This window comes from Oncorhynchus tshawytscha, linkage group LG10 (assembly GCF_018296145.1).
Source record: "Oncorhynchus tshawytscha isolate Ot180627B linkage group LG10, Otsh_v2.0, whole genome shotgun sequence".
Classification (NCBI taxonomy): Eukaryota; Metazoa; Chordata; class Actinopteri; order Salmoniformes; family Salmonidae; genus Oncorhynchus; species Oncorhynchus tshawytscha.
Window position 1 is genome coordinate 78,143,503 of NC_056438.1, and position 19,676 is coordinate 78,163,178.

The 19,676-nt window shown below is 39.9% G+C and overlaps 1 protein-coding gene across 1 annotated transcript in view; it reads left to right on the forward strand.

Moving 5' to 3' along the window:
• Positions 1-19,250, forward strand: part of LOC112260936 (sodium channel protein type 4 subunit alpha B-like) — a 124,892-nt gene extending 105,642 nt beyond the window's left edge. The window contains exons 21-29 of the mRNA XM_042329603.1: positions 413-586; positions 6,219-6,341; positions 6,668-6,940; positions 7,103-7,156; positions 7,282-7,423; positions 10,325-10,425; positions 11,835-11,987; positions 15,526-15,643; positions 15,825-19,250. Coding sequence (XP_042185537.1) covers positions 413-586; positions 6,219-6,341; positions 6,668-6,940; positions 7,103-7,156; positions 7,282-7,423; positions 10,325-10,425; positions 11,835-11,987; positions 15,526-15,643; positions 15,825-17,341 — 2,655 coding nt within the window. The 3' untranslated portion in view covers positions 17,342-19,250. The remainder of the gene's footprint in view (positions 1-412; positions 587-6,218; positions 6,342-6,667; positions 6,941-7,102; positions 7,157-7,281; positions 7,424-10,324; positions 10,426-11,834; positions 11,988-15,525; positions 15,644-15,824) is intronic.
• Positions 19,251-19,676: the final 426 nt, after the last annotated feature.

A 19,676-nucleotide genomic window follows, 5' to 3' on the forward strand; every position in this document is an offset into this window, starting at 1 on the left:
CTGACCTCTCAACCTTCACCTCTGACCTCTTTTATCATCTTCATGATCCTGCTGAGCAGCTGTGCTCTGGTGAGACCAATCACCTCTTACCCCAGTCTTACCTGACCACTCAACCTTCACCTCTGACCTCTTTAAGAGTCAGCTCATAGGGCCACATTTACAGTGCTAATTTAATACCAAGTGTCTTCAAAAGCAAGTGTATAAAAAAAAGGCATAAACCGTGCAATGTCTCTTTCTAGATCTTTCTATTGTGTAATCTTTACTTAACTTTTCTTTTTTTCTTTTTTTACAATTTCACTAAACAGCTCATTCCTATTCTTACAGCACAATAGCTGAAAAGATTGTTTTTTTCTATAAGGCTTGAGAGGTTCTAATCTGTGGTTTGTCTCTTGTCACTCCTGCACTGCTGTAGGCATTTGAGGACATCTACATTGAGAAAAGGAAAGTGGTGAAGGTAATCCTGGAGTACGCTGATAAGGTCTTCTCCTACATCTTCGTCCTAGAGATGTTCCTCAAATGGATTGCCTACGGCTTCAAGAAGTACTTCACCAATGCTTGGTGTTGGCTGGACTTCCTCATTGTCGATGTAAGTGTTAAACTTCGTACGTTGTGCCCAGTTTATGTTCACAGTGAAAATAGATGTGCAGGTAGCTAAATGCATATAACAAAAGTTTGGGTGGTTTTCAGACTGGTTGTGAGAGCTGCTGTATGTTATGTACAGACTTATATTTTTTCAAACTATCGCCCCGACCCGAGGTGTACTCTCTCATCTTATTTTCCAGTGAGTTTGGTTCATTAAGGTTGACTTGTTGACATTGGACATAAACACTGCTTATTACCAGCTTGGCTTTTGGGCTCGCTTATAAGCAGGCTGCCACCAGATATGTTATGTTGTGTAGGACCTGTGGTCACTGATTAACTGCACGTAGGTACCGCTTAAATTAAGGTAATTCATTTATACAGCGTGGTACCTACCTGTGGACGTGAGTTTTTGTGGCCATTATAACAGTATACCGGGATAAATAGTATACTGTTTCTATGCATGTACAGAGTACACATTTTTAACAGAGTATAATCTTGATAGCGCCACAGGGTCCATATTTCCACACAGTTTACCTTAATATTCTAGTGGCTAATTCTCCCTTATCTTAATAATTCTAGGGTCCATATCTCCACACAGTTTACCTTAATATTCTAGTGGCTAATTCTCCCTCATCTTAATATTCTAGGGTCTATATCTCCACAGTTTACCTTAATATTCTAGTGGCTAATTCTCCCTTATCTTAATATTCTCGGGTCTATATCTGCCTTGTCTTAATATTCTAGGGTCTATATCTCCCCTACCTTAATATTCTAGGGGCTGTACAGTTGAAGTCGGAAGTTTACATACACTTAGGTTGGAGTCATTGAAACTTGTTTTTCAACCACGCCAAAACTATAGTTTGTCAACAGGATATTTGTGGGAAGTTGGTTAGGACATCTACTTTGTGCATGACACAAAGATCAATTTTTTCAACAATTGTTTACAGACAGATTATTTCCCTTATAACTTTATCACTTTATCAACATTCCAGTGGGTCAGACGTTTACATACACTAAGTTGGCTGTGCCTTTAAACAGCTTGGAAAATTCCAGAAAATGATGTCAGGGCTTTAGAAACTTCTGATAGGCTAATTGACATAATTTGAGTCAATTGGAGGTGTACCTGTGGATGTATTTCAAGGCCTATCTTCAAACTCAGTGCCTCTTTGCTTGACATTATGGGAAAATCTAAATAAATCAGCCAAGACCTCGGGAAAAAAAATGGTAGACTTCCACAAGTCTGGTTCACCCTTGGGAGCAATTTCCAAATGCCTGAAGGTACCACGTTCATCTGTACAAACAATAGTACGCATGTAAAAACACCATGGGACTTCACAACCGTCATACCGCTCAGGAAAGAGACGCGTTCCGACTCCTAGAGAATAACGTACTTTGGTGCGAAAAGTGCAAATCAATCCCAGAACAACAAAAGTATCTATATCCACAGTAAAACAAGTCCTATATCGACATAACCTGAAAGGCCGCTCAGCAAGGAAGAAGCCACTGCTCCAAAACTGCCATAAAAAAGCCAGACTACTGTTTGCAACTGCACATGGGGACAAAGATTGTACTTTTTGGAGAAATGTCCACTTGTCTGATGAAACAAAAGTAAAATTGTTTGGCCATAATGACCATTGTTATGTTTGGAGGAAAAAGGCGGAAGCTTGCAAGCCGAAGAACACCATCCCAAAACGTGAAGCACGGGGGTGGCAGCATCATGTTGTGGGGGTGCATTGCTGCAGGAGGAACTGGTGCACTTCACAAAATAAATGGCATCATGAGGACACAAAATGATGTGGATATATTGAAGCAACATCTCAAGACATCAGTCAGGAAGTTAAAGCTTGGTTACAAATGGATCTTCCAAATGGACAATGACCTCAAGCATACTTCCAAAGTTGTGGCAAAATGGCGTAAGGACAACAAAGTCAAGCTATTGGAGTGGCCATCACAAAGCCCTGGCCTCAATCCTATAGAAAATGTGTGGGCAGAACTGAAAAAGCGTGTGCGAGCAAGGAGGCCTACAACCTGACTCCGTTACACCAGCTTTGTCAGGAGGAATGGGCCAAAATTCACCCAACTTATTGTGGGAAGCTTGTGGAAGGCTACCCAAAACGTTAGACCCAAGTTAAACAATTTAAAGGCAATGCTACCAAATACTAATTGAGTGTATGTAAACTTCTGACCCACTGGGAATGTGATGAAATAAATAAAAGCTGAAATAAATCATTCTCTCTACTATTATTCTGACATTTCACATTCTTAAAATAAAGTGGTGATCCTAACTGACTAAAGACAGGGATATTTTTACTAGGATGAAATGTCAGGAATTGTGAAAAACTGAGTTTAAATGTATTTGGCTAAGGTGTATGTAAACTTCCGACTTCAACTGTATCTCCCTTATCTTAATATTCTAGGGTCTCTATCTCCCTTATCTTAATATTCTAGGGGCTATATCTCCCTTATCTTAATATTCTAGGTTCTCTATCTCCCTTATCTTAATATTCTAGGGGCTATATCTCCCTTACCTTAATATTCTAGGGGCTACATCTCCCTTATCTTAATATTCTAGGGTCTATATCTCCCTTACATTAATATTCTAGGGTCTATATCTCCCTTATCTTAATATTCTAGGGGTTATATCTCCCTTATCTTAATATTCTAGGGGCTATATCTCCCTTATCTTAATATTCTAGGGTCTCTATCTCCCTTATCTTAATATTCTAGGGTCTATATCTCCCTTACCTTACTCCACAGTGCCATAGGGGCTAGGGACTATATCTCCCTTATCTTAATATTCTAGGATCTATATCTCCCTTACCTTAATATTCTAGGGTCTATATCTACCTTATCTTAATATTCTAGGGGCTATATCTCCCTTATCTTAATATTCTAGGGGTTAAATCTCCCTTACCTTACTCCACAGTGCCATAGGGGCTAGGGGCTATATCTCCCTTACCTTAATATTCTAGGGTCTATATCTCCCTTATCTTAATATTCTAGGGGCTATATCTCCCTTATCTTAATATTCTAGGGGCTATGTCTCCCTTATCTTAATATTCTAGGGGTTAAATCTCCCTTACCTTACTCCACAGTGCCATAGGGGCTATATCTCCCTTACCTTAATATTCTAGGGTCTATATTTCCCTTATCTTAATATTCTAGGGGTTAAATCTCCCTTACCTTACTCCACAGTGCCATAGGGGCTAGGGGTTATATCTCCCTTATCTTAATATTCTAGGGTCTATATCTCCCTTACCTTAATATTCTAGGGGCTATATCTCCCTTATCTTAATATTCTAGGGGCTATATCTCCCTTATCTTAATATTCTAGGGGCTATATCTCCCTTATCTTAATATTCTAGGGGTTAAATCTCCCTTACCTTACTCCACAGTGCCATAGGGGCTAGGGGTTATATCTCCCTTATCTTAATATTCTAGAGTCTATATCTCCCTTATCTTAATATTCTAGGGGTTAAATCTCCCTTACCTTACTCCACAGTGCCATAGGGGCTAGGGGTTATATCTCCCTTATCTTAATATTCTAGAGTCTATATCTCCCTTATCTTAATATTCTAGAGTCTATATCTCCCTTATCTTAATATTCTAGGGGCTATATCTCCCTTACCTTACTCCACAGTGCCATAGGGCCTAGGGGTTATATCTTACCTTACCTTGCTTCCTCTGATTTCACCCGCTGGTTCACAGATCGGCACAGACGTGTCTATAGCAGCTGTTAGGGTAAGTGGTAGTTGTGAGGTGAAAGGTGAGTATTGGGATCCAGGTTGGAAAAGCATCAATAAAGTTTCTATGTTTCCTCATTCCTAAGTGCTTCACATTGAGATATCAAAAGCCACCGTCTCGTCTACTTTTCAAATCTAAACAACAATTGTCTTTTCAGCAGAAAATGTATTCAAAGCAAATATGTATCCCCCCCGGCCCCCCATCCACTTGAAAGTTAAAAATGCACAACGGACCTTGGCTTTTATATCGTATATAGAAACACACTACCATGTATTCTAAGGTTTATCTAGAGAAGATCAAATGTATTATTGGACTAAATGTATTTTATAGTTCCTCGTAGGTTATCGACAGGCTGAATTAAAGTTGTTCAGACCGTTTTTGAAATAGTGTCGGTAGAATTTCAATAAATGCTAAGCTGTCTGATGTTTTGCGCTGTAGTTTTTCTATCTCAACAATATGCTGTAATATATTGTATGTGGTCAGTAGTCAGCTGGAGCTGAGGTGATTCATACTGTCCGTCTGTCTCTGTCTGTCTACAGTGTAGCTGGATAGCACAGTTGGAGAGGATTATATTATTTTTAGATGTGTGGCTGGATTGCAGAAATGATCAACGGAGGAGATCCCAATGATTGTTTAAACACTATTTGTTATTTCTGGTTTCTATATCAACTCTCTAGCCTTTTGATGTTTGTTTTGTTGTGTACTTTCATTGAGCCAAAAACGTATACTTTATCAGTGTATTTCATTTTCTGAGTATCTTCTTTAGATATATTGGACGAAATCCATTAAAATATACTTTTATAAAGAAATTACTGGGACTGTAATAGCCCTAAATTGCAATGACAGACTTAATTGGATCATACGAATACAAATTGGGCAATCAAATTTGGCAATACCATTAGTTTATATTTAAAAAAAGGAGAAATGAACATTTTGTTAAACTTCTTTATAAAACCTCACTCTATTTCACATATATACATAGGTCTTATGTATATATAGCTGAGTATGTATGCATGTGCATTGACGGTACATATTGCATACTTGTATGTGTTTTGTCCCTGTTCCATTTCAGTCATTCTACCAGTAATACCTGTCATCCATATGGACCATCCATCATGCCATTTTGAATCACAGCTATCACCCTCGGGCCATTCAACAGCGGAATACCATTCTGTTTTGTCCATTTTGGATGTAGAATAGAGTGGAAGTCCCCCCCCCCCCTAAAAAAATGTAATGAAAAATATGCCACAAAACCCAAAAATTCTAAATTTTTCTAAATTTAATTAATTGTGTTCCTAACTGTAGAATGTCCCAAAATAATACATTGTTACAGTCTCTAAAGTGTTGGCTCTGAAATTCTTGTCTCACTGTCTGTTACTCTGTCGCTACTCTTCTTGCATATTTTTCTCTCCAGAAATGATTTGATTCATGATTTAGGTCTGTAGAGCTTTTGTTTTATTTGATGAAAGGTTGTCAGTGACTTAACTGAAAGTATATTGTATCATACAACTTAGGTGGTAGGTTTGAATGTATGTATATGTGTGTGTGTGTGTGTGTGTGTGTGTGTGTGTGTGTGTGTGTGTGTGTGTGTGTGTGTGTGTGTGTGTGTGTGTGTGTGTGTGTGTGTGCGTACATAGTCCTGCATCGGCGTGCGGATAATGGTGGGGAATTGGGGGTGAGGTGGAGTCGTACAGACAGGGGGAACCCATATTTTGTACTTTGATACTTTTTGTACTTATTTTGTTCTTTGATACAATAAATTGCAAAACCCACAATGTTTATCAAAATGTGTTCAAGACTGATGCTGAGGTCTCCTTTGAATGTTGGGATGATAGAGTTTATACTGCCATCTAAGTCTGAGCTGATTGAATGTCTCTGTGTGTCCTCTCCAGGTGTCGTTGGTGAGCCTGGTAGCTAACTCTCTGGGCTACTCTGACTTTGCTGCCATCAAATCACTGAGGACTCTCCGAGCGCTGAGGCCCCTAAGGGCCCTTTCCAGATTCGAGGGAATGCGGGTGAGACGTTCTTTAACCTTGTCTTAGAGATGTTCTACTTTCCCTGCTCTCTCCTAGTTGGCCTATGTCAAGATATTCTAGGAGATTCCACAAGTTATTATCATCAGCGAAGGACCAGAGTTTTTCCTAAGCTGGTCACGTGGTCAGGAAAAACTTGTGGTCCTATATCATAACTGTCTGAAGTGACAGACAGCCTCTAACAGTGGAGTATTACGTTGGTCACTTAGTCAGGAAAAACTCCAACCCTTAATCATTAAACATAATTGATATGCTGTGTCTGTGCTCCGTAATAGACAACTTCTACCCGTGTTTGTCTCGATCCCCAGGTGGTGGTGAACGCACTGATTGGAGCCATCCCATCCATCATGAATGTCCTGCTGGTCTGCCTCATCTTCTGGCTCATCTTCAGCATCATGGGAGTCAACCTGTTCGCAGGGAAGTTTGGTAAATGTGTGAACCGGACAGGGTTCATCCACAATGCTTCCATCGTCAACAACAAGTCAGAGTGCCTGGCCATGAACGACACTCAGTTTTATTGGACTAAAGTCAAGGTCAACTTCGACAACGTGGGACTAGGATACCTCTCACTGCTGCAAGTGGTCCGTCTTTAAAAAATAAAATACAAAAAATTACAGTTTACATTTTTTGTTTATTGCGACTTATGTGTTTAAAAGGATGACGTAGTTTTTATTGTTTGTTGATAAATTACGTAACATTTGTATTATTTACCCTATAATTGTGTCCCTACAATTTCCTTCAAGGCCACGTTTAAAGGATGGATGGAAGTTATGCACGCAGCTGTTGATTCACGTGGCGTATGTATCAATCTCTTTCCACAAATCTAGACAAATTCCTCATCTCATAAATAGAATTGAGTAGACTACATTTTTATTTATGAAGATGAAAACGGGTTCAACTAAAAATGTGTGTGTGTTTCCAGGTAGAGGAGCAGCCAATCAGGGAGATCAACCTCTACATGTACCTCTACTTTGTCATCTTCATCATCTTCGGATCCTTCTTCACTCTCAACCTCTTCATCGGCGTCATCATTGATAATTTCAACCAGCAAAAAAGAAAGATAAGTATATTTATCATAACATGTTGTTTTATGTCTCGACGTACTCATTTCACACTGCTGTATTATCAGCTGTCTGTATGGATATACAACATTATCAGCTGTCTGTATGGATATACAACATTATCAGCTGTCTGTATGGATATACAACATTATCAGCTGTCTGTATGGATATACAACATTATCAGCTGTCTGTATGGATATACAACATTATCAGCTGTCTGTATGGATATACAACATTATCAGCTGTCTGTATGGATATACAACATTATCAGCTGTCTGTATGGATATACAACATTATCAGCTGTCTGTATGGATATACAACATTAACAGCTGTCTGTATGGATATACAACATTATCAGCTGTCTGTATGGATATACAACATTATCAGCTGTCTGTATGGATATACAACATTATCAGCTGTCTGTATGGATATACAACATTATCAGCTGTCTGTATGGATATACAACATTATCGGCTGTCTGTATGGATATACAACATTATCGGCTGTCTGTATGGATATACAACATTATCAGCTGTCTGTATGGATATACAACATTAACAGCTGTCTGTATGGATATATAACATTATCAGCTGTCTGTATGGATATACAACATTATCAGCTGTCTGTATGGATATACAACATTAACAGCTGTCTGTATGGATATACAACATTAACAGCTGTCTGTATGGATATACAACATTATCAGCTGTCTGTATGGATATACAACATTATCAGCTGTCTGTATGGATATACAACATTATCAGCTGTCTGTATGGATATACAACATTATCAGCTGTCTGTATGGATATACAACATTATCAGCTGTCTGTATGGATATACAACATTATCAGCTGTCTGTATGGATATACAACATTATCAGCTGTCTGTATGGATATACAACAGCTGTCTGTATTATATACAGCTGTCTGTATGGATATACAACATTATCAGCTGTCTGTATGGATATATAACATTATCAGCTGTCTGTATGGATATACAACATTATCAGCTGTCTGTATGGATATACAACATTAACAGCTGTCTGTATGGATATACAACCTTAACAGCTGTCTGTATGGATATACAACCTTAAAAGCTGTCTGTATGAATATACAACCTTAACAGCTGTCTGTATGGATATACAACCTTAACAGCTGTCTGTATGGATATATAACATTATCAGCTGTCTGTATGGATATACAACCTTAACAGCTGTCTGTATGGATATATAACATTATCAGCTGTCTGTATGGATATATACAATATTAACAGCTGTCTGTATGGATATACAACCTTAACAGCTGTCTGTATGGATATACAACCTTAACAGCTGTCTGTATGGATATATAACATTATCAGCTGTCTGTATGGATATACAACATTATCAGCTGTCTGTATGGATATACAACATTAACAGCTGTCTGTATGGATATACAACATTATCCGCTGTCTGTATGGATAGACAACATTAACAGCTGTCTGTATGGATATATACAACATTAACAGCTGTCTGTATGGATATACAACATTAACAGCTGTCTGTATGGATATACAACATTAACAGCTGTCTGTATGGATATATACAACATTAACAGCTGTCTGTATGGATATACAATATTAACAGCTGTCTGTATGGATATATATAACAATAACAGCTGTCTGTATGGATATATACAATATTAACAGCTGTCTGTATGGATATACAACATTAACAGCTGTCTGTATGGATATATACAACATTAACAGCTGTCTGTATGATATATACAATATTAACAGCTGTCTGTATGGATATACAATATTAACAGCTGTCTGTATAGATATATACAACATTAACAGCTGTCTGTATGGATATACAACATTAACAGCTGTCTGTATGGATATATACAACATTAACAGCTGTCTGTATGGATATACAACCTTAACAGCTGTCTGTATGGATATACAACATTAACAGCTGTCTGTATGGATATACAACATTAACAGCTGTCTGTATGGATATACAACATTAACAGCTGTCTGTATGGATATACAACATTAACAGCTGTCTGTATGGATATACAACATTAACAGCTGTCTGTATGGATATACAACATTAACAGCTGTCTGTATGGATATCTACAGCATTAACAGCTGTCTGTATGGATATCTACAACATTAACAGCTGTCTGTATTGATATATACAACATTAACAGCTGTCTGTGTGGATATACAATATTAACAGCTGTCTGTATGGATATATACAACATTAACACCTGTCTGTGTGGATATCTACAACATTAACAGCTGTCTGTATGGATATACAACATTAACAGCTGTCTGTATAGCTATCTACAACATTAACAGCTGTCTGTATGGATATCTACAACATTAACAGCTGTCTGTATGGATATACAATATTAACAGCTGTCTGTATGGATATATACAACATTAACAGCTGTCTGTATGGATATATATAACATTAACAGCTGTCTGTGTGGATATCTACAACATTAACAGCTGTCTGTATGGATATACAACATTAACAGCTGTCTGTATAGCTATCTACAACATTAACAGCTGCCTGTATGGATATACAACATTAACAGCTGTCTGTATGGATATACAACATTAACAGCTGTCTGTATGGATATCTACAACATTAACAGCTGTCTGTATGGATATACAACATTAACAGCTGTGTGTATAAATATCAGTGGAGGCTGCTGAGGGGAGGTCAGCTCATAATAATGTCTGGAACAGAGCAAATGGAATGGAAACCATGTTGTTTGACTCCATTCCACCCATTCCGCTCCAGCCATTACCACGAGCCAATTCCTCCCCAATTAGTGTGCCATCAACCACCTGTGATGTATATTTGCAACATTAACAGTGAAGAATAATGGTGAATGAATTTGTTATACTTAGGTGGACAAGACATTTTCATGACTGACGAGCAGAGGAAGTACTACAACGCTATGAAGAAAATAGGCTCTAAAAAGCCCGAAAAGCCTATACCAAGACCTACGGTAAAATACCAACTATGATAAGCCTATACCAAGACCTACGGTAAAATACCAACTATGATAAGCCTATACCAAGACCTACGGTAAAATACCAACTATGATAAGCCTATACCAAGACCTACGGTAAAATACCAACTATGATACGCCTATACCAAGACCTACGGTAAAATACCAACTATGATAAGCCTATACCAAGACCTACGGTAAAATACCAACTATGATACGCCTATACCAAGACTTACAGTAAAATACCAACTATGATAAGCCTACACCAAGACCTACGGTAAAATACAAACTTTGATAAGCCTATACCAAGACCTACGGTAAAATACCAACTATGATAAGCCTATACCAAGACCTACAGTAAAATACCAACTATGATAAGCCTATACCAAGACCTATGGTAAAATACCAACTATGATAAGCCTATACCAAGACCTACGGTAAAACACCAACTATGATAAGCCTATACCAAGACCTACGGTAAAATACCAACTATGATAAGCTTATACCAAGACCTACGGTAAAATACCAACTATGATACGCCTATACCAAGACTTACAGTAAAATACCAACTATGATACGCCTATACCAAGACCTACGGTAAAATACCAACTATGATAAGCTTATACCAAGACCTACGGTAAAATACCAACTATGATAAGCTTATACCAAGACCTACGGTAAGATACCAACTATGATACGCCTATACCAAGACTTACAGTAAAATACCAACTATGATACGCCTATACCAAGACCTACGGTAAAATACCAACTATGATAAGCCTATACCAAGACCTACGGTAAAATACCAACTATGATAAGCCTATACCAAGACCTACGGTAAAATACAAACTTTGATAAGCCTATACCAAGACTTACGGTAAAATACCAACTTTGATAAGCCTATACCAAGACCTACGGTAAAATACCAACTATGATAAGCCTATACCAAGACCTACGGTAAAATATCAACTATGATAAGCCTATACCAAGACCTACAGTAAAATACCAACTATGATAAGCCTATACCAAGACCTACAGTAAAATACAAACTTTGATGAACTATGCCCCTGAACAGGCAGTTAACCCACTGTTCCTAGGCCAGTTAACCCACTGTTCCTAGACCAGTTAACCCACTGTTCCTAGGCCAGTTAACCCACTGTTCCTAGACCAGTTAACCCACTGTTCCTAGGCCGTCATTGAAAATAAGAATTAGTTCTTAACTGACTTGCCTGGTAAAATAAAGGTAAATAAATAAAATGACAGTGGATCTAATATGTACTCAAACATTGTTTTATAAATGCGTTTTAGAATGAACCTGAACGATCATTCGAACGATGAAAACTTTATGGATATCCAACATGGCGTTAATGGATCCATGCCATCTTTTCATCTATCTATCTCTCCAGAATATCCTCCAAGGCTTCTTATTTGACCTGGTATCCAAGCAAGCCTTTGACATCATCATTATGATGCTGATCATCGTCAACATGGTGACCATGATGGTGGAGACAGACGATCAGTCCGCACGCATGGAGTCCATTCTCAACAAGATCAACCTGGTCTGTAGCATGATGTACTAGTACTACAGTACCCATAATGCTCTGTGTATGATGTACTACAGTACCCATAATGCTCTGTGTATGATGTACTACTGTACCCATAATACTCACATAGTCCATCCTCAACTAAATGGTCTGTAGCAGAGACGGAAGAGGAAGTGAAACATCCCACTCCCTAATTTTTTCTGTTTCAATGGAGTCAATGATTTATGTAGACCAGACCCAGCTGCTATTGCAGGAACTGACCATTTTCTCCAATGGTAAATGTCTTGAGTGAACTATCTTAATTTATCCACCATCTTTGTTCTGTAGCATGATGTACTAGTACTACAGTACCCATAATGCCCTGTACAACATATCCGGTAGCATGATGTACTACTGAAAGTATTACAATACCTATAATGCTCTGTACAACTTATCCTTTTTTATCCTAGTACATATAGTGCATTCGGAAAGTATTCAGACCCCTTGACTTTTTCCACATATTGTTACGTTACAGCCTCATTCTAAAATGTATTAAATTATATTTTTTTCCTCATCAATCTACACACAATACCCCATAATGACAAAGCAAAAACAGGTTTTTAGAAATGTTTGTAAATGTATTACAAATAAAAAACAGAAATACCTTATTTACATAAGTATTCAGACCCTTATGCTATGAGACTGGAAGTTGAGCTCATGTGCATCTGGTTTCTATTGAACATCCTTGAGAATTTTCTATAACTTGATTGGAGTCCACCTGTGGTAAATTCAATTGATTGGACAAGATTTGGAAAGATTTGGAAAGGCACACATATATACACTGCTCAAAAAAATAAAGGGAACACTAAAATAACACATCCTAGATCTGAATGAATGAAATATTCTTACGAAATACTTTTTTCTTTACATAGTTGAATGTGCTGACAACAAAATCACACAAATATTATCAATGGAAATCAAATTTATCAACCCATGGAGGTCTGGATTTGGAGTCACACTCAAAATTAAAGTGCAGGCTGATCCAACTTTGATGTAATGTCCTTAAAACAAGTCAAAATGAGGCTCAATAGTGTGTGTGTCGCCTCCACGTGCCTGTATGACCTCCCTACAACGCCTGGGCATGCTCCTGATGAGGACTCCTGAACAGTCTGTGGTGCAACGTGGCGCTGGTGGATGGAGCGAGACATGATGTCCCAGATGTGCTCAATTGGATTCAGGTCTGGGGAACGGGCGGGCCAGTCCATAGCATCAATGCCTTCCTCTTGCAGGAACTGCTGACACACTCCAGCCATATGAGGTCTAGCATTGTCTTGCATTAGGAGGAACCCAGGGCCAACTGCACCAGCATATGGTCTCACAAGGGGTCTGAGGATCTCATCTCAGTACCTAATGGCAGTCAGGCTACCTCTGGCGAGCACATGGAGGGCTGTGCGGCCCCCCAAAGAAGTGCCACCCCACACCATGACTGACCCACTGCCAAACCGGTCATGCTGGAGGATGTTGCAGGCAGCAGAACGTTCTCCACGGTGTCTCCAGACTGTCACGTCTGTCACATGTACTCAGTGTGAACCTGTTTTCATCTGTGAAGAGCACAGGGCGCCAGTAGCGAATTTGCCAATCTTGGTGTTCTCTGGCAAATGAAAAACGTCCTGCACGGTGTTGGGCTGTAAGCACAACCCCCACCTGTGGACGTTGGGCCCTCATACCACCCTCATGGAGTCTGTTTCTGACCGTTTGAGGAGACACATGCACATGTCATTTTGCAGGGCTCTGGCAGTGCTCCTCCTGATCCTCCTTGCACAAAGGCGGAGGTAGCGGTCCTCCTGCTGGGTTGTTGCCCTCCTACAGCCTCCTCCACGTCTCCTGATGTACTGGCCTGTCTCCTGGTAGCGCCTCCATGGTCTGGACTCTACGCTGACAGACACAGCAAACCTTCTTGCCACAGCTCGCATTGATGTGCCATCCTGGATGAGCTGCACTACCTGAGCCACTTGTGTGGGTTGTAGACTCCGTCTCATGCTACCACTAGAGTGAAAGCACCGCCAGCATTCAAAAGTGACCAAAACATCAGCCAGGAAGCATAGGAACTGAGAAGTGGTCTGTGGTCCCCACCTGCAGAACCACTCCTTTATTGGGGATGTCTTGCTAATTGCCTATAATTTCCACCTGCTGTCTATTCCATTTGCACAACAGCATGTGAAATGTATTGTCAATCACTGTTGCTTCCTTAGTGGACAGTTTGATTTCACAGAAGTGTGATTGACTTGGAGTTACATTGTGTTGTTTAAGTGTTCCCTTTATTTTTTTGAGCAGTGTATAAGGTCCCACAGTTGACAGTGCATGTCAGAGTAACAACCAAGCCATGAGGTCGAAGGATTTGTCCGTAGATCTCTGAGACAGGATTGTGTCAAGGCAGAGATCTGGGGAAGGGTACCAAAACAATTCTGCTGCATTGAAGGTCCCCAAGAACACAAGTTTGGAACCACCAAGACTCTTCCTAGAGCTGGCCACCAGGCCCAACGGAGCAATCGGGATAGAAGGGCCTTGGTCAGGGAGATGACCAAGAACCCGATGGTCACTCTGACAGAGCTCTAGAGTTCCTATGTGGAGATGGGAGAACTTTCCAGAAGGACAACCATCTCTGCAGCACTTCACCAATCGGGCCTTTATGGTAGAGTGGCCAGACGGAAGCCTCTCCTCAGTAAAAGACACAAGACAGCCCGCTTGGAGTTTGCCAAAAGGCACCTAAAGACTCTCAGACCATGGAAGACAAGATTATATGGTCTGATGAAACCAAGATTTGAACACTTTGGCCTGAATTCCAAGCGTCTCGTCTGGAGGAAACCTGGCACCATCCCTACGGTGAAGCATGATGGTGGCAGCATCACGCTGTGGGGATGTTTTTCAGCAGCAGGAACTGGGAGACTAGTCAAGATTGAGGGAAAGCTAAATGAAGCAAAGTACAGAGAGGTCCTTGAGGAAAACCTGCTCTACAGTGCTCAGGACCTCAGACTGGGGTGAAGGTTCACCTTCCAACAGAACAACGACCCTAAGCACACAGCCAAGACAAAGCAGGAGTGGCTTCGGGACAAGTCTCTGAATGTCCTTGAGTGACCCAGCCAGAGCCCGGACTTGAACCCGATCTAACATCTCTGGAGAGACCTGAAAATAACTGTGCAGCAACGCTCCCCATCCAACCTGACAGAGCTTGAGAGTATCTGCAGAGAAGAATGGGAGAAACTCCCCAAATACAGGTGTGCCAAGCTTGAGGCGTCATACCCAAGAACACTCAAGGCTGTAATCGCTGCCTAAGATGCTTCAACAAAGTACTGAGTAAAGGGTCTGATTTAAATAATAAAAATAACTTGCACAAATTTCTAAAAACGTGTTTTTGCATTTTCATTATGGTGTGTAGATTGAAGAGGAATTTTATCTTAGAATGAGGCTGTAACGTAACAAAATGTGGAAAAATTCCAGAGGTGTGACTATTTTCCGAATGCACTGTATGTTCCTGAAGATAATGCAATGGTGTCCTGTCTCCTTATCCATACAGATTTTCATCGTCATCTTCACCACCGAATGCCTCATGAAGATCGTGGCACTTCGTTGCTATTTCTTCACCGTGGGATGGAACATCTTTGACTTTGTGGTTATCATCCTCTCCATCGTTGGTGGGTGGAATAAAATATAACCGTGAAAACAACCTTCAAAACAACCTGTATATCAATTTCTGATAAGTGATCTATACTAACATTTTCCTAAATGTACATTTCATGTAAAGGTGATCAAATGTTTTGTCTTTAATTTGGTTTTTGGTGTTTGTTTCTTCATTTCTGATTGCAACACTTGCAGGTATCGTTCTGGCTGACATCATTGAGAAGTACTTTGTATCTCCGACTCTGTTCCGGGTCATCAGACTGGCAAGGATAGGACGCGTACTTCGACTAATACGTGGAGCCAAAGGAATAAGGACTTTACTGTTTGCCTTAATGATGTCCATGCCAGCGTTGTTCAACATCGGCCTCCTGCTCTTCCTCGTAATGTTCATATACGCTATCTTCGGAATGGCCAACTTCGCTTACGTGAAAAAAAAGGAAGGGATAGATGACATGTTCAACTTTGAGACCTTTGGGAATAGTATGATCTGCTTGTTCCAGATCAGCACTTCCGCCGGGTGGGACAACGTCCTGGAGCCCATCATGTCTAACTCCCCAGAGGAGTGTGAAGCCTACGTCGTCAACACCGGCACCAACGTCCGAGGAAACTGCGGCAACCCGTCTGTGGCAATCGCCTTCTGTGTCAGCTACATCATCATATCGTTCCTCATCGTGGTCAACATGTACATCGCCATCATCCTGGAGAACTTCAGCGTGGCCACCGAGGAGAGCACCGAGCCGCTGAGTGAGGACGACTTTGAGATGTTCTACGAGGTTTGGGAGAAGTTTGACGCAGAGGCCACCCAGTTCATAGAGTTCTCCAAGCTGTCGAATTTCGCAGACAACCTGTCGGAGCCGCTGCGCATCGCCAAGCCTAACAAAATCAAGCTGATCTCTATGGACCTGCCGATGGTGAGCGGGGACAAGATCCACTGCCTGGACATCCTGTTCGCCTTCACCAAACGTGTGCTGGGCGAGTCGGGCGAGATGGACGCCCTCAAGCAGCAGATGGAGGAGAAGTTCATGATGGCCAACCCGTCCAAGATCTCCCACGAACCAATCACTACGACCCTACGCCGTAAGCAGGAAGACGTGTCTGCCATCATCATTCAGCGCTGTTACAGACGCCACCTGTTGAAACGGCAGATGAAACAGGCCTCATTCCTTTACAGACAGAGGAACCTTCAGACCAACCTGAACTTGCAGGAGCACATAGTGGTGAACATAGAGAGGGCCCCGGAGACGGAGGGCCTCATCGCCGCCATGATAAAGGAACACTACGGCCCTGAGGGGCCCGACGAGGAGGAGGAGCTGGTAGAGGTCATGGGGGTCATGGAAGGGACTCTGTCCTCCTCACCGCCATCTTACGACAGTGTGACCCGGCTGGGGGCGGCTAGTGACGTTGGTCAGATAGAACGGCTAGAAAGGCCGGGAGACTTAGTGTTAGAACTCAGGGAACCTAGCCCCTCACAAACATATAGGGAACCTAGCACCTCACAAACATATAGGGAACCTAGCACCTCACAAACATATAGGGAACCTAGCACCTCACAAACATATAGGGAACCTAGCACCTCACAAACATATAGGGAACCTAGCACCTCACAAACATATAGGGAACCTAGCATCTCACAAACAAATAGGGAACCTAGCACCTCACAAACAAATAGGGAACCTAGCACCTCACAAACATTTGAAGAGACATTTCTTTGAGATATTGTTTTCAGGAAACATGTTTTTTGTTGTTGTTTTTGTTTACAACATGTACAGTATCATAACTCGGAACAACTCTCTCGGTACAAGATGAACATTTTTATAGCAGAAAATACCCAGGAATTTCATTGGTAAAAATGCAAATATTGCTTTTCTATTATTTATATAAGACCCTTTGTCAATCAAACAATCATATGATATGTGTATTAATAATGTTTAGAAACCCAGGCACCATTTTGAAGATGGCGATTCCACTGTAAAAAATGTATAATAAGCTGTACCCAAAGTAAAAGAAAGGTGAGTTAAAAAAAGAAACTTATAAACAAATATGTGATTTCATATATTCTGTCATAACGGTTAATTAACCAGTAAGTGTAAATGACAATCAATCGGCTCTGAATAACATTTTAGAAGTTGGATTCTTTTGTTTTACAAAATGAATAGAGATAAATATGGAGTGTTTAGATCTTGGTTCTCGTTTTGATGACAGATGATGAACTCTTCTCTTTATTATCAAAAATGAAAATGGCAGCTTGATTTGCTAAAAATATATATATATTTATGAAAAAAAGTATATTTAAGTATATTTTCTTATTAATGGATATTTCAGGACAAATGTTGTTCTAACTAATGAGTTAATATGGTAAAGACCACATGATTTGATCAGAAGTGTATAGTTTATATATATATTATGCACTAAATTTAGTTTATTGATCGGTATATCAAAACCCCCATGGTGAAGGGTTGTGTATAGTACCAACTGCAACATAATGTGCCTGATAATGGTTGTCTGTCATCTGCACACTTTAGTCCTCTTTTAACCATTTAATTTGACCTGTGGAAGTAGAAATATACATTACAAACATATGTTATATTGACCTACGTAAAGCGTTATGGGGGCATTTATGTCAAACATTTATATCTATCTTTTATAATGTATTTATATGTTAAGGTTTATCTCAATGACAGTCCATACGTATATATAGGGATCATAGCCAGAGCAATCAAATGATGTGTATACAACTGTATTCATTATTTTTACATGAAAGTTGATAAGATACTTCCTTGAAAACCTTTTTTTCCCCCCGTATTACATTTAAGTAGGTAATCACTATATCAAACAATATTAAAAGATTTTTCCATAGTTGGGAGTTTTCATTTTGTTACAGCTAGTTAACAAATGGTACACTATTGTTTTCTATCCTATTTTATTTTAATTTGACTTTAAAAACATTTTTTTTACATGTTATAGCCTATAATTATTACAACATTTCTGCATATATCAGAATTGATTTATTTCAAATTCACTGGTTTTATCCCTCTTGCCTTTTTCTATTAGACACATCTACACATTGTGGCATGTCAATGCATACTAACATTCACGATCAAACTCAAAATACAGTACGATATTTTGAGCAACCTGAATAACCTGAACAATCCCCATATTATACAGTGTCTTCGGGTCCCAAATCAAGACCGATGACCGTCTTGGTCTGTTTTTATCACAGTGAAAACTAGTTAGCTGCAATGATCTCAATAGTGGACAGGGGTTTCCAGGTGTCACAGTTAAATCCGCTCCACGTCCGTGTGTTTGAAAGAAAAAACAACAACAGCTGTGCACATTTGCAACCCTCCATTGTTATACTGTGGCTGAGAGACGTACTGCTTTTACAAGTGTGGATACTGCTGGAAAATGCATGTAGGTTTAAGCGTGACTACTGTAGAGTAAATTAACGTCGAACAGAGTCCAAACACACTTACTGTAAGGGAATTAAATGAGCTGAGATGAGATGTTTTAATTCCGAAAAAAATATCTGAAAATATATTTTATTTGGTCTTTCTCCATCACTCCTATTGAATCACTTGACATTGGGCTATGTTTTTATTAACTCTTAGGTTAGGTTTGGACTGTTTTCATGATCCTTCTTCTTCTACTTACTTTTAATAAAAGCAGAGATGTATGTTTTTCTTCTTCTTTTATTTAACGAGGCAAGTCAGTTAAGAATAAATTCTTATTTACAATGACGGCCTACCCCGGCCAAACCCTAACGATGCTGGGGCCAATTGTGCGCCGTCCTATGGGACTCCCAATCACAGCCAGTTGTGATACAGCCTAGATTTGAACCAGGGTCTGTTGTGACACCTCTAGCAACTGAGAAGCAGAGCCTTTAGACTACTGCGCCACTCGGGATAAAGTGTTATGTAAAACGTACAGTATTTAGATATGGAGGTTGGAATCGAGTTACTATATGAACCCTCCAACATTTTTTGGGTTTGGAAAAAATATTCACAAGGGGAGCCAATTTGGATTTATCCCCAAAGAGATTTCCTCTGT